At 37.6% G+C, this 14404-nt stretch overlaps 1 protein-coding gene across 2 annotated transcripts in view; it reads left to right on the top strand.

Moving 5' to 3' along the window:
• LOC133520852 (uncharacterized) overlaps positions 1-9057 on the top strand; it is a 108870-nt gene extending 99813 nt beyond the window's left edge. For both annotated transcript variants that reach the window (XM_061855537.1, XM_061855538.1), the window contains exon 8: positions 14-9057. In XM_061855537.1, the coding sequence (XP_061711521.1) occupies positions 14-88 (75 nt within the window). In that variant the 3' untranslated portion in view covers positions 89-9057. The remainder of the gene's footprint in view (positions 1-13) is intronic.
• Positions 9058-14404: the final 5347 nt, after the last annotated feature.

Consider the following 14404-nt stretch of genomic DNA (forward strand, 5'->3'; position numbering starts at 1 on the left):
TGTTAATTTATAGTTCCAGCTATCAACAAACCCCGATCAACAAATGCAAGGCGTCGAGAACCCATGCTCGAGCTCGTCGCTTTACTGACAACAGCGTTCCAAATCGGTGCGTCGATCCCTCGACTCACTGTCATCCGACGGGTCCCCAGCTTACGCATGGATGTAACACCGGCTAGAAAAAAATTGAAACTGTCGAAAGTGAAAACGTGTATAATTTAGAACGCACCCGAGAGAATGCAAATTGTGAACGCGACCAAATATGAACGCAGTTTACAATTCAGTATGTTGGAATGCACCCGAAAGGGAATTTGAATTCCAAATTTAAATTAGGAATTGGTTTATACTGGCTGAAAAGACTGCTAGTGTTTGTGGGATCGTAACAGTGAATTAGAAAGACAAATTGAATTTGTAAGGTTTTGACTTTTGAATGCTTGGCTTTTAAGCTAAGTTAGTTAGTGTTGCTGTATGTGATGCTACAAGGATGTGTTTTATGTGTAAAATGTACGTCGACAGATATCTAAAATGTAATCACTATCACATATTAAAATTGCTATTACGATAACAGATTCAATTCTGCTCTTTAAAAGAAGGGCTGAAAGTTTTTTGAAATAATTTAATGTTCGGTGGCCTTAGATATATCAAATGAAGTAGTCCATAAAGTAAAAAACAATTGAAAAAAAAGAGTACTGGCGCAACCGGTAGATTCTTTCAACTTGACCATTTGTTTAGGGGTTTAAGTTTATAATACGTCTCTGCCAATTCTGTAATAATATGTATCATATCATTTGTGTCATAATAGCAATTTTAAACGAAATATACCGCGTTTATTTGTAAGCCGATTAACGAAACCCAATATTTAAAACCAGATTAAATATAAGGAGGAATTATGTTACAGATGTTTCCTTTCTATAATGAGTATCAGTAAAAAAAAAGAATTTCGCTATCTACTTTACACTATCGTTAATTACACTGGCAACACTGCTTATCTGGTGTTATAAAAATACCTTATAATTAAATTGAGTACCAACAGTATATCGCTACGGAATCTAAAGTGTTCAGAAACTAAGTAACTCTTATTACTAATCAAAGTTTTCGAAATGTAACATCTGTAACTTTTTACAATAGTTGTTATAAGTACATAGCTATGTAAATCGAAAACTAGATAAATAACAAATCTGAATAGTTCTCTTCTAAGTGCGATGGGGAACTTGGGGTAACTTGGTACAGCTGGCTGAAAATTGATATAATTTTTTATTTAACAAGGATTTAGTCACTTTTTAAATGGGTATTTTTTTTTAATTATCAATCGGTCTCATCTATATCGTCTAAAAGAACGTCACTTTGTTTCGGTACGAGTACGAGTATTATCAACACTTACTTCTAGACAGCAAAAGAAAAATCTAAAGTTTTTGAACTATACTTTTTCCAATACCTGAGCCCGAAGTGTAAATTTATTCGATTTCGTGACGTGACGTACGCGTTTGCGTTAAGTCTCATTTTGTATGGGATTTAGAAACAACGCGCCAAGCGGAACGTTTTGGAAACTCTAAATCCCATACAAAATGAGACTTAACGCAAACGCGTACGTCACGTTACGCCATCGAATAAATTTACACTAGGGGTACTGTTTTCTGTGTGGTAAAACAATTCTCATGTTTTACACTATCTCTTTTCGTATAATGTTTTATCAGTCGGTTCTCTATCGCACTAACTTTTGTCCATTCTAACTCAACATAATAAAATAATAGAACTTTTTCTAGTCTTAACTAGCTAGACTCAATAGCACGATAACTTAGATTTATCCAAATGCCTTACCTCCGCCCGCTCTCGCAAATATAATCTGGAAACTATACCTACTCCGTTATTTAACAAGCCTACATTTTTACTTCAATACTTTGTTACTCCAATAAATATTCTAAAGCTAAAAAGAGATGGTTAATTGTGGAGACTGATGAGACTTATTAGGTTCCCCCTTAATTATAATTTAAGTTACATTGAATCAATAATAAATCTAAAATAGCAGTTTTAACTCTACTACGAATCCGAACGATTGGTTCCCTTTAGGACAGTTATTTTTCATTAATTGCCAAATGTTTATTGTTTTATAATTCCGGTGACTATTTGGTCTTCTCTATAATTAAGTCTCCCCAGTTTGTGAGTCCATTGTTCATTGAACGGGTTAATTAAAAGGTTTTTTTTAACTGAATTTATATGTATAGTTATATTTTTATTGTCAATTTGTTCTTATATATTCGTTAGGGCAGGTAAAAGGCGGCTCCAAATATGACTTGGTAGTCGTGGTACTTTCATGTACAGATGTGCAAGTTGTGGAAAGTTTCCAATAACTTGGAAAAGTCACAGGAAACAAAGGAAACTTTCATTTTGGAAATAGAAAATTTCGATTCCCGTACAACGATACGATATGTTTCCAAAAAAGTTCCATGTGGATATTTCGCAATTTTGGAAACATTTCGCCCAGCACAACAGTACTTTAATGACTCCTTACCTACTTACCCCGCCCTTCCAAAATTATGTCAGTTTTATTTATGACATATAATCCCCTTCTCTTACCCCTATACCTGTAAATAATAAGTGATCTAGAAACCTAAATCTAGCCTAGACCCCACGAATTTCGACTGTCATCGGCTTAACAAATCCAATGTCATGGCTTTAGTCAAATCTCAATTTATAGCTTTGCCTAACTATACGATAATTATAAGTAAATTAAAGTGCTTATTCAGAATGATTTATCATGGATTTCCTGGTGAAGTTGCTCAATAGTTAAAGGCTGTTTTCACTTTTGTGCAAACAATTACTTCTTGGGAATTGATGTGTATTTTTCATCGTAAGAAAACAGCCTAAAGGTGCATCCACGCCGCAATTAACTTTTTAAAGCAATGCTGTGCAACCCGGTAACCTTATATAATTTTTGTGGCTACCTACAGAGACCTGCACCTGAGGTACCAGTAACACTTGGAAACTTTGTTCTACAAAATGTAACTGGGTATATGGATGCACCTTTAGGAAAGTTAGCTTGAGACTAAAAACATCTAACTCATGGGCAGTGACTATGCACCCTATTCTAGATAGTAACATTTGGAAACTTGTCCAAAACTATAGCAAAGAAGATTCAAAGTCTTTTAAATCAAAGCAAACGGGAATGAAACGAATAAATCATTTAGAGTAAGCAACTTTGCGATCAGAAGAGTCCTAACACTAACCAATGAGCTTAAAAGACTGAATACGTGGCTATAAAGTACCAATAATTATAATAGATGCTGACAACGCCTCTGACCATCTTAAATCCTTCAGAAACTTGCATACTTGTCTGTTGAGCTGACCTCTTTGACAGGGGTTTTTATGCATGTGCCGTCGGCAAGACGGCTACGCCTAAACGCAAATAGAAAAATGAAAATGTATTGGGAAGACAGAAAAATGTGTTGGGATGACAGATACGAACGAAAATCCATGTGATTTCCATAAGGTATATTCTTTTGAACGCCAAGAACACCTAAAGTCGTGCCCATGTGCCCATAGCGCCAAGGACACCTATAGGTGTTATGGCGGACGCTGTCAAAATAACCTTCACGCTTTTGAGTGAGGTTTACGTTAGCTCCCTTGCGCCCGGGATCTTGGCGTCTGAGTGATGTTTATGTTTATGACATAAAGCGTTTAAAGGGTTATGGTTTCGATTTGCGTTTTCAATTAGCTTTTCGTAGGTCTCCAGAGTAACTGTAAAGGTATTTTAGGAGGTAAGATGGTCTAGAGGCTCAATGCTACCAACACAGCAAATGGTGGAAGGATTCTTCTGATCGTTTCGATGTAAACCTGGTTAAGGATCGCGCGTGAGCTCTGGAGATTTACGGAATAAAATATATTAAATAACAGTTTTACGAAAGTGGATGGAAGAATTTCACGGAGCTGATGCGCGGAGTAGTCAACATACCTAACTGGGAGAATGATTTGATGACTTATTAAATATAACTTGGATCAGTGGCGTAGCGTGAACTAATCTAGCCGTTGGCGAAGTCACATTTGCGAGGCCCTTTTTCTTTCAATGTGTATGCCCAAGGTAATAAAAAGCTTTGGCTCGCGCGGGGCCCCCTTAAGTTCGAGGTATGGGTGAGGGGCCGCTTCGTCCACGCCTATATAGTTACGCCACTGACTTGGACTATACTTCAATCCAAAATTACGTATTCTAAAAACTCGCCCCGTCAAACGTATTCTTTTCAGCATCTTTCTCGGATGTACACCCAACTGCAAAAGTACATGGCCATTTTATGAATAAATTAGAATCATAAGGTTTCCATACAATTTTGCAGCTAGTTGTACAATTTGTTGACTGTATTTTATACACAAAAAATAATAAATATCCAGAGAGTATGTCTATTTGATGGTCTGTCAAATCATTCCTCTAAAATTACCTCATTTCAATCTATATCCGACTAAGAACTCACATTCTCAGTTCTCACTCTGGAAATTAGAATGGCATGAGGTATTTGGTGTTGGTAAACAACACACATGACTGTCCATTATACAATGGAATGATAACATTCAACACGTATGTATTTATAGAAAAACCGAGAATAACTCTTTAAATTATTGCCTCCAATATTTGGTAATCTGAAGCACATTTGAGTTGTGCGGGTTGTGCCACTCTTCTCGATAAGCAACGATAAATATTGAAAAATCGAATTAATAATTTATTGTATCAATTCCTACATCACTCAAGTACCTACTTTAAGATTACAGCGGTAGCAGCATGGTACCATTTTTATCACCTGTCACTATGCCTGTCACTTTCGCGCTTACATACTTGTTAGAACGTGACAGGTATGGTGACAAATGATAAGGAGCCGACCATCTTAGCCCTACAGATGTACTTATGTATGCCTTTTTCTTAAACGATCATTATCTTTAAACTCTTGATACCTTTTTTAGTCTTGTGCTAAGGGTAACGTGGGTTAAATCGGGTAACTGCATAAAAACAGTCTAGTAATTAATGAAATAAAAGAAGAAAGAAGGATGTGAGAGAAAGATAAAGATATTTGTAAATATAATGGACTTTCATGAAACCAAATCTACATGTGTTGAAATTATAATTACCGCAGAAGATATGCAACATAATAAATTCCTCCATACTTAACTGTTTCTCAAAGATTGATGAAAATTAAAATAAAATATTAAAGAATGTGTTTAGAATGCGACGACACAACAAATATAACGAAAATAATGTTGAATACTTTAAATAAATTGAGACAGTTCTTTAACCTTGTTTTGACGTTTATAAATAAAGCTTCACTAGAGTAAAATGCCCTGTAGATGGACTTCAACTTAATTAGATACCTAAAAACCTATGTATCAAAAGTACAATTTAAGACGTCTAGTCTATCAGGATCTAGAATTCTAGACTACCTGAAGTTAGTGTATGAATTGATCAAAAAACTTATAGCTATATAAATGGCATCAGACAGGCTCAAACCAAGCTCTCGTTTAAGCGCATGTTACGCAAGCACTTTTTCGACAAGCTCTCTGGTTAATTGTCCTTCGTAGTCATAGTATTTTTTGCACTGGGTACATAAATTAATATATATGTATGTATATTTAATTATAGTATATTTATGTAAGTTTATTACCGTTAGTATATATTATTTATCGCTATTTTGCTTGTTTTAAGTTACTTATTGTTTTTTTTATTTTTGTTTAATGCCTGCACGTACTACTGTATCTGTTTAGCCTGATGGTTGACTGGTAGAGAATGCCTTTAGGCATTAAGTTCGCCATTTGTACTTCATTTGTCATATTGTGCAATAAAGTTTAAATAAATAAATAAATGGGCTTGTCAAGCCACCACTTTTATTATCCCTTGGAATGGTAGGCCGTCCATTCCCGACCGATTATGTCATTTAAATTTCAAATTTGATTCATTGAAATAAAATCAATATTCCAATAACTCATGCCACTTAAAGAGTTATAGGTATTTTGATCACTGTCTTATAACACAAAGTCCCCTACCTAGTCTGTTTACTGAGCGAATTTTCATGCGGTTTTCACCTATCAATAGAGCGATTCTTGAGGAAATTTTAGGTGAGAAAGGTTAAGCCGGGGCAGGTCGCTAGTTAGTAAATAAACTCAAAACAAACCATTTTCATATCCATTTACTGAATGTTTTACCCTTCTGACGTCCTTATCCTATTTCTTAGGCCGGGGTCGTTTTCACCCGCCGCCCGCGGCCGACAGCGGCCCGCGTGGGGGACGCCGCACGCGGCGCCGTAAACGACCACTCCCGAGCATTCCCGAACACACCATTCAGACGACGCGGGCGGCGGGCCGCTGTCGGCCGCGGGCGGCGGGTAAAAACAAAAACGACCCCGGCCTAAAATAATCTGTCCCCACGTTTCTCATAATATTAATAAGCTTGTCGGCTACTAACTCCCGGATTTATTTTTATAATGTGGTAAATATAAATAGCTTGTAGATTGAGTCATTGGACTTGTTGGTTGAAGAGAATCTTTTATATTATTTTTATATGAAACCGATGTTCCCGGGTTCAAATCCTGGTAAGGGCATATATTCCTGTGATGAGTACGGATATTTCCTGAGTCATGGGTGTTTTCTATGTATATATCGTTGTCTAAATACCCTCAATACAAGCCTTATTGAGCTTACTGTAGGACTTAGTCAATTTGTGTCCTATAATATTTATTTATTTAATATTTCCACTCCACTTACAGAAGGTCCGTAGAGCGAGCGCTTCCTTTCTGAATGTTTGAGCGACCTAAGTACGTATTAAAATACGAAAGTTCTTGCCATAACGGTCTTCCCAATCAAACACTTTATAGGCCGGTCTTCCCCACATTGACCTTATTTTAATTGATTCTATTGTCGGCCTCGGCCTCGGCCTCCTGGCCTAGTCCATAGTGAGTGTAGTGACCCTACCCACGAAGCAGGAGGTCCCGGGTTCCCATCAGGCGGCTCCTCTGCTCGTTGGCTGTGTACATTGTGGAAAAGGGGAACTTGGGGGTGAGAGTGACATGTAATAGTTATTTACGATACACGTGCGAATAGGTAATTCGCAACTCGTGTCGATTTAAAACGAGATTTTTATGTAAATTATGTTCCAATTTATCTACTAAATTGACAATTCATAAAACAGATGAGTAGACGACAGTCGAAACAGTCTTACACGATATATGATAATATTTTTATTTTTATTATAATTATTATTAACCAACTAATTTTCTATAACTTTAAAAAAGTGATTATGTTACGTTACAAACATTGATTACTTATTATAAGATTTAGGAACGTAATACAAATTCCATACAATTTTCTAAAAGTCCTAACTCTTCTAATATTTAAAAAATCAAAAAAAACAAACGAAGTGGCACAACTAGCAAAATAACAAGGTAATTTTGTTAGGTAACTGAAATCAATTAATAATAGACAAATTAGGGTCTTTAATTGTTTCAAAAAATTTGAATTTTCACCCTTATAGAATTTTATGATGTTGCAAATCTTCTGCATATATATGTATATTAAATTAATCTGTAAGTCGGTTTGCATGAAATGTGGCTTAGGCCAGGCCTTATAGTTCAGGTACCCTGGACGTGCGAGCGAGATAGATAGTGTCATGGACTCATTTTGTACTCGTTACTGTAATGTATATAGTTATTATATTTAAGGATAGGTATTATACAATAGGAAAATTAACTGGAGTTGAGATTCGGTGGAGATTTTTATGTAAATTATGTTCCAATTTATCTACTAAATTGACAATTAATAAAACAGATGAGTAGACGACAGTCGAAACAGTCAATATTGTTATTTATATTATAATTATTGTATCTCCTTGGATTTCACGGGCCTATAAATCCCGGTCTTTTGATAGGCTTGCGTGGGGATATAGATCCAACACGTAGAGGCCCCTTGGAGAGCTTTAATGTCATGTAGAACGCCTGCTGGAACCCGTTCACAGGCGCAACAATAGACACCCATGAACCGGTCGCAGCAGGCATTGGGACTATTGTAGTAAAAATGAACAGTATAACGGTCTATGGATTGAAGTTTGGGAGGACAATGAGACTGGGTTATTGCAAAGACGTCCGGACACCTGCCATAACAATGTTTTCACTAGTTATCGAGGCAGGCGGTGACTCGCCGCCCGCTAGATGGGCCCCTGAAAATGCCGTCGTGAAGACGACCAGGAGCAACACCGGTATGAGCGGCTCAGGGGTGTCGAGAGGTGTACGCCGCTTTCTACCCAGTGGCTGATAACAGCAACTGTGCCAACTCGCGTCTTATGCAAGTTTTCACTTCCACCCCTGGAGCATTTAGCTCTAACGACTCCTCTCTGGACGGCCAATGAAGGCAAGCCAGAGCTGAGAGTCCTGCGGGTCTTTATTATCTTATCTGTGGTCGTCCACGTATTGGTACGTCAAGTTGTGCCAACCCTAATAATTGCTCGGAGCAATGCTGAGCCGAACGGAGCCGAGAATGCCCGAAAGGAGAAGTGTCGCTCCACTACTTTAAGTTAACCAAGGCTCGGAACCGGTTTATAAAATACCGGTAAATACCGGTTTATTTCGGTTTTCCTCCAAAATTTTATAAGAAAGCGAATGCTTAAATAACTTTATTGTATCTAAAAAACGGTTTATTCGACGAGCGACGAAACGGCCGGCCGGCCTGGTGGTGTACCACGTAAAACATACATACCGACATAGGAAGAAACCGGTTAATTTAACAAGAACTGTTCTCATAAAAACCGGTTTAAAAATAACGGCTTTTCGAGCGAAACCGAAATTAAAAGATTTTGCGCCAAATACATGATAACGGTTTGGAAATTTAACATTATTTTTCAATATTTTTTGTCGATACTATAAAAATCTCCAGTGAATCTCAGTTCCAGCCAACGCTTGCTGAAAGATTAATTTAATTCTAGTTAATTGACTAAAGAATCGATTTACATATGTAATCGTGATATTTTGTAGGAACATTCGGATGTCCCGTTGGTTTGTTATAGCACAAAATTATGTATGAATAAAATGTTTAAATTAATCAGGAAGTTTTATTATACTTTCGGAATTCTGTATTTTTAGATTTTTTCAAAGTTTAATGTTTTTTTTTTTTATATAAGAATCAACCTCCGGATTGAAAATCGGACGTCATATCCACTCGGCCACCACCGCTTTATTGCGGGTTCAAATCCTGGCTCGTACCAATGAGTTTTTCGGAACTTATGTACGAAATATCATTTGATATTTACCACTAGCTTTTCGGTGAAGGAAAACATCGTGAGGAAACCTGCATACATCTGCGAAGAAATTCAAAGGTGTATCTAAAGTCCCCAATCCGCATTGGGCTAGCGTGGGGACTATAGCTCGAGCCCTCTCGCACATGAGAGGAGGCCTGTGCCCAGCAGTGGGACGTATATAGGCTGAATTATTTTTTATTTTATTATTTATAAGAATCAAGTTACATTGCATTATCACTCATTATAGCTCCTTTGTTAGAGTCAGAGTCGGACTAAGATAAGTTGGCAGCGATGTCGACAACCCGGACGGTGCAAGTGTTACTTAAAATCGACATTTACTGAACACTTGCACAGGCTGGGCTATCAAAATCGCTGCTTGCTTACTTACTTGGTCTGACTCTTGTCTTTAGTTTGCGTATATTTGAACCTTAGTTGAACGATTATTTACATTACAATTTTAATTTACAATAAAAAACTACAAGTACATTGATCGTTTTATGGAAGTTTGGTAAATAATATTGTACCTAAATATTAAATTTTTAAAATCATTTAAAGCGAATAGGTACGTACTATAAAATATTTTTTACAGTACATATGGTGCTGCTTTCCCGCACGCGTGCGGGAATGAGTACTTTCCGTGCATGTCTAAACTTTAAAGAGCCATATGTATTATGTACTGTAAAACGTTGTACGATACACGTGCGAATAGGTAATTCGTAACGAGTGGTGATAAATACGAGTTGCGAATTACCTATTCGCACGTGTATCGTAAATAACTATTACATGTCACTCTCACCCCCAAGTTCCCCTTTTCCACAATGTACACAGTCAACGAGCAGAGGAGCCGCCTGATGGGAAGCGGTCATCGTCACTCAAGGACATAAGTAACATCTATGTATAACTATACTATAACAATACAATATATATATACAATATAATAGTAAAAATCGAGTCCACAAACATCTTTACACGCCAATGGTCCAAAAAAAAATTTAAACGACCTTATTTTTAGTGTCCTAGAGGCGTGTAAATATATAATCTGTCCAGCCATTTTCGTCAGTAGAAAAAGCGGAAAAATAGAATTTAGCGCCTTTTTATACTGACAAAGTTCTTGGACAGACTGTCTTTCTGGAACCAACCTGCAACCAGAGGCGGCGTTAGGCGTGGGCTACGTGGGCCACCGCCACCGCCTACGGCCTCGCGGTCCAAGGGGCCTCGCGACTCATATCTCGGACACAACGTAAAAATGTTCGTTATATCTTGCGCCACCAGGGGGCCTCGCTAAATGTACCTTGCCCACATAAAATGTTGGTCTTGCGCCGCTACTGCCTGCAACCTTGCTTGTGGACCCACTGTGCGTATCATTTTTGCAGTTTTGAATTTGGAGTCTTCTATTATTCCTCAATAGTTCAAAATTCGATTTGAATTTTACATCGAGACTATTAAAGATAGACCAAGATAAGTTGGCAACAATTTTGACAGCCTAGATTGTGAAGGTGGTATTTACACTTCATAATTAATAGAAGTTTACTTTTAAAATAACGCTTGCGCTAGCGATAGCGTCCGGGCTATCAATATCGCTGCCAACTTGGTCTAACTCTAGTAGTTTTAGGTCTTTAGTTGACTAAAAATATAATTTGCACCGATTCGACATACCTAAAAATTGTTTGAGAGTTCGCTAAAAAATTATATTTCGTCAACCAGATATCGCCAGTGTAATGCGATCGATGTCATACAATCGCAAAATCTTATCCAAGGGCAGACAAGAAATACAAGAATACGATACGAAGCCCGATTCAAATGTAACGACTTGTTATGATTTTGATACGCCTGTAAGCAAACGAAGCTGATGCAAATGCATTTCTTCCAGAAAAGTGTCACGAGTTAATTTTTAATTTATTCTTATTAGTGATGTTATGATTTGACAATGCTTTAAATTAATTACTTAATGACTTTTTTTTTTAATTATATAATATAATATAATTCAGCCTATATATACTTACGTCCCACTGCTGGGCACAGGCCTCCTCTCATGTGCGAGAGGGCTCGGGCTATAGTCCCCACGCTAGCCCGATGCGGATTGGGGACTTCACATACACCTTTGAATTTCTTCGCAGATGTATGCAGGTTTCCTCACGATGTTTTCCTTCACCGAAAAGCTAGTGGTAAATATCAAATGACATTTCGTACATAAGTTCCGAAAAACTCACTGGTACGAGCCAGGATTTGAACGACCTCCGGATTGAAAGTCGGACGTCATATCCACTCGGCTACCACCGCTTTTTTTTAATTATTAATTTTTAAATGTTTCTGTTTTTATTATTATATTGTGTAATAAGTAATGTATGGGTCTTGTTATCCGAAATAAATGATTAAACAAAAAAAATATATTAAAAAATGCAACATGCAAAAGATGAATTTACGAAAAAAAAAAATAGAAACTCGAGATACAATGTGTGTTACGATTTACGATGGTCAAGAGCAGAAGAAATTATAGCGGCAACAGAAATACATGATCTCTAGAAATTTCAACTTGCTGACTATCACGGTTCATGAGATACAGCTTGGTGACAGACGGACGGACGGACGGACAGCGGAGTCTCAGTAATAGGATCCCGTTTGGACCTTTGGGTACGGAACCCTAAAAAAGAGACAAATTGGAGGACAAGGCGTCTGTCGGTACTGTTAGTAGAGGTTTTTAGTTTTACGTGCGGCCAATCAGGGGTAACTGGTGTATGGAGCCAGGCTCTGATATACAATAGGAAATGAGATAAAATGCGGCGCTGGCATAAAGTGCTAACCGGAATATTCTTCGATTTATTTATAACCGGCCTCTTTCTAAACCAAACTGAAATAGATCGGGGCTCGTTCCAATTCAATTTTAATTTTTCCAGCTGTTTTCACGGTTAGAGAGCATGTTTTCGTTAAGATTATATGAAAATAAAGTGATATACGAGTATCAACGGCTTTAGTTAATTCGACTAAAATAGATACCAATGAATAATAAAATTACGTATGTAACTTTTAATTTAGCGCTGGTGGCCTAGCGGTAAGAGCGTGCGACTTGCAATTCGGAAATCGCGGGTTTAAATTAAACTCCGGCTCGTACCAATGAGTTTTTCGGAACTTATGTACGAGATATCATTTGATATTTACCAGTCGGTTTTCGGCGAAGGAAAACATCGTGAGGAAACCGGACGAAACCCAACAAGGCCTAGCTTACCCTCTGGGCTGGAAGGTCAGATGGCAGTCGCTTTCGTAAAATCTAGTGCCTACGCCAAATCTTGGGATTAGTTGTCAAGCGGAAGCGGACCCCAGGCTCCCAGGCAGAACAACGCGAGGAAGAAAGAAAAGATGTAACTTTTAATTTAAATGAAGTTCCTAGAGTTCGTCTAAACTCTAAGCCAACGTTGCACACGCTGGCAGATCATAGTGTGGACGTGTGAACACAAAGCCTGCATAGCTTGGTCACGGTTCAGACATTATTAATTATTTATTTCAAGATTATTATAATGTATACTGTTTACCCCAGGTATTGGCTGTTGTATTTATAAATGTTGTTATGTATTTTTCATGTCACTATATGCAATTACTATAAATGTTGTATTGACTTGTAAAAGAGCCCTTGAGACTTGAGACCTACTTGCATAATATAATTTTGAATTTTGAATTTTGACATATAATAATATAATAATAATAATAATTCAGCCTATATACGTCCCACTGCTGGGCACAGGCCTCCTCTCATGTGCGAGAGAGCTCGGGCTATAGTCCCCACGCTAGCCCAATGCGGATTGGGGACTTCACATACACCTTTGAATTTCTTCGCAGATGTATGCAGGTTTCCTCACGATGTTTTCCTTCACCGAAAAGCTAGTGGTAAATATTAAATGATATTTCGTACATAAATTCCGAAAAACTCATTGGTACGAGCCAGGATTTGAACCCGCGACCTCCGGATTGAAAGTCGGACGTCATATCCACTCGGCCACCACCGCTACCACCAATTTTGACAATTTTGTTTAAAAAATACCTACTCGCATAACAGTTTTCTTAAATCTACCTATATCTAGGAATGACGCTATAGAATATTTACGATCGTATATAATTTTTATTTACAGTACCAGGAAAACAACATATTACGAGTAGGAAGTGTTATTTTAAAATTTGTTAAATACAAACAAACTTTGCTGTTATGTTGTTCGGGTAATTTAAAATACTTCAGAACGTCGGATAGTCAGACCAAGATAAGTTAGCAGCGATTGTGACAGACCAGACAGTGCAAGTGTTATTTTAAACTTCAAACTTTGGCTCAGGCTAGGTTATCAAAACCGCTGCCAACTTATGTTGGTCTGACTTCAAGTCAGGAAATCACCCATAGTCCATTTTCAGAATTGGCCGAATACAAGACATCTAAGAGCGTTTTAACATTGTCCGATCCGATATCGAATAGAAGTAAAATGTATAAAACATGTGTACACGTGGGCTCGAGTAACCTAAACAATTTTAAGGGTGTATTCCTGGCCGCATTTAGAGACCGTGATAATTTAAGAGGATCCAGAGGCCGTGATAATTTAGTATGGGTAGCAGTAGCACATCGTTACTGGTGAATTTCCAATATGACTTGGAACTGCGGTAGCCGTCTAAGAAGTGTAACGTTCTTACGGTAGATGTCGCTAGGGTCCTCTAGACCCATATGGTGGAAAATTTGCTGCCTATGGGTAAGGTCTTGGTGGGCCAGATGACAGAGCGCTGGAGTATCTATCCAGAGGCCGTGAGTTCAAGTCTCACCCAAGACAGTAATTTTTAAACTTTAAAATTTATTCTAAGCTTAATACTCGTATTGTCATACTTTCAAAGTTTTCTGAAATAGGCCTTGTTTTAGAGATAATTAATTACAATTCTTATAAAAAAATGTTTTTGTTATAACTTAGTGAAAAATGCCTTTTTAGCGGTGACGCTGCCGCTATGTGACTTAGTTTTGATATACCTACTGAAGACATTAAAGTCTTAATAGTACATTACGTTACAAGTGCGAAAAAAAGGAAATTCGAAACGAGTGGCGATAAATTAATTTAAATCGACACGAGTATAGGGAGCGTGCATGAACTGTAGGAGGCAGCACAGGAGCCGTCAGATTTATGGCGCGAG

This window comes from Cydia pomonella, chromosome 8, assembly GCF_033807575.1.
Source record: "Cydia pomonella isolate Wapato2018A chromosome 8, ilCydPomo1, whole genome shotgun sequence".
In the NCBI taxonomy this organism is placed as follows: Eukaryota; Metazoa; Arthropoda; class Insecta; order Lepidoptera; family Tortricidae; genus Cydia; species Cydia pomonella.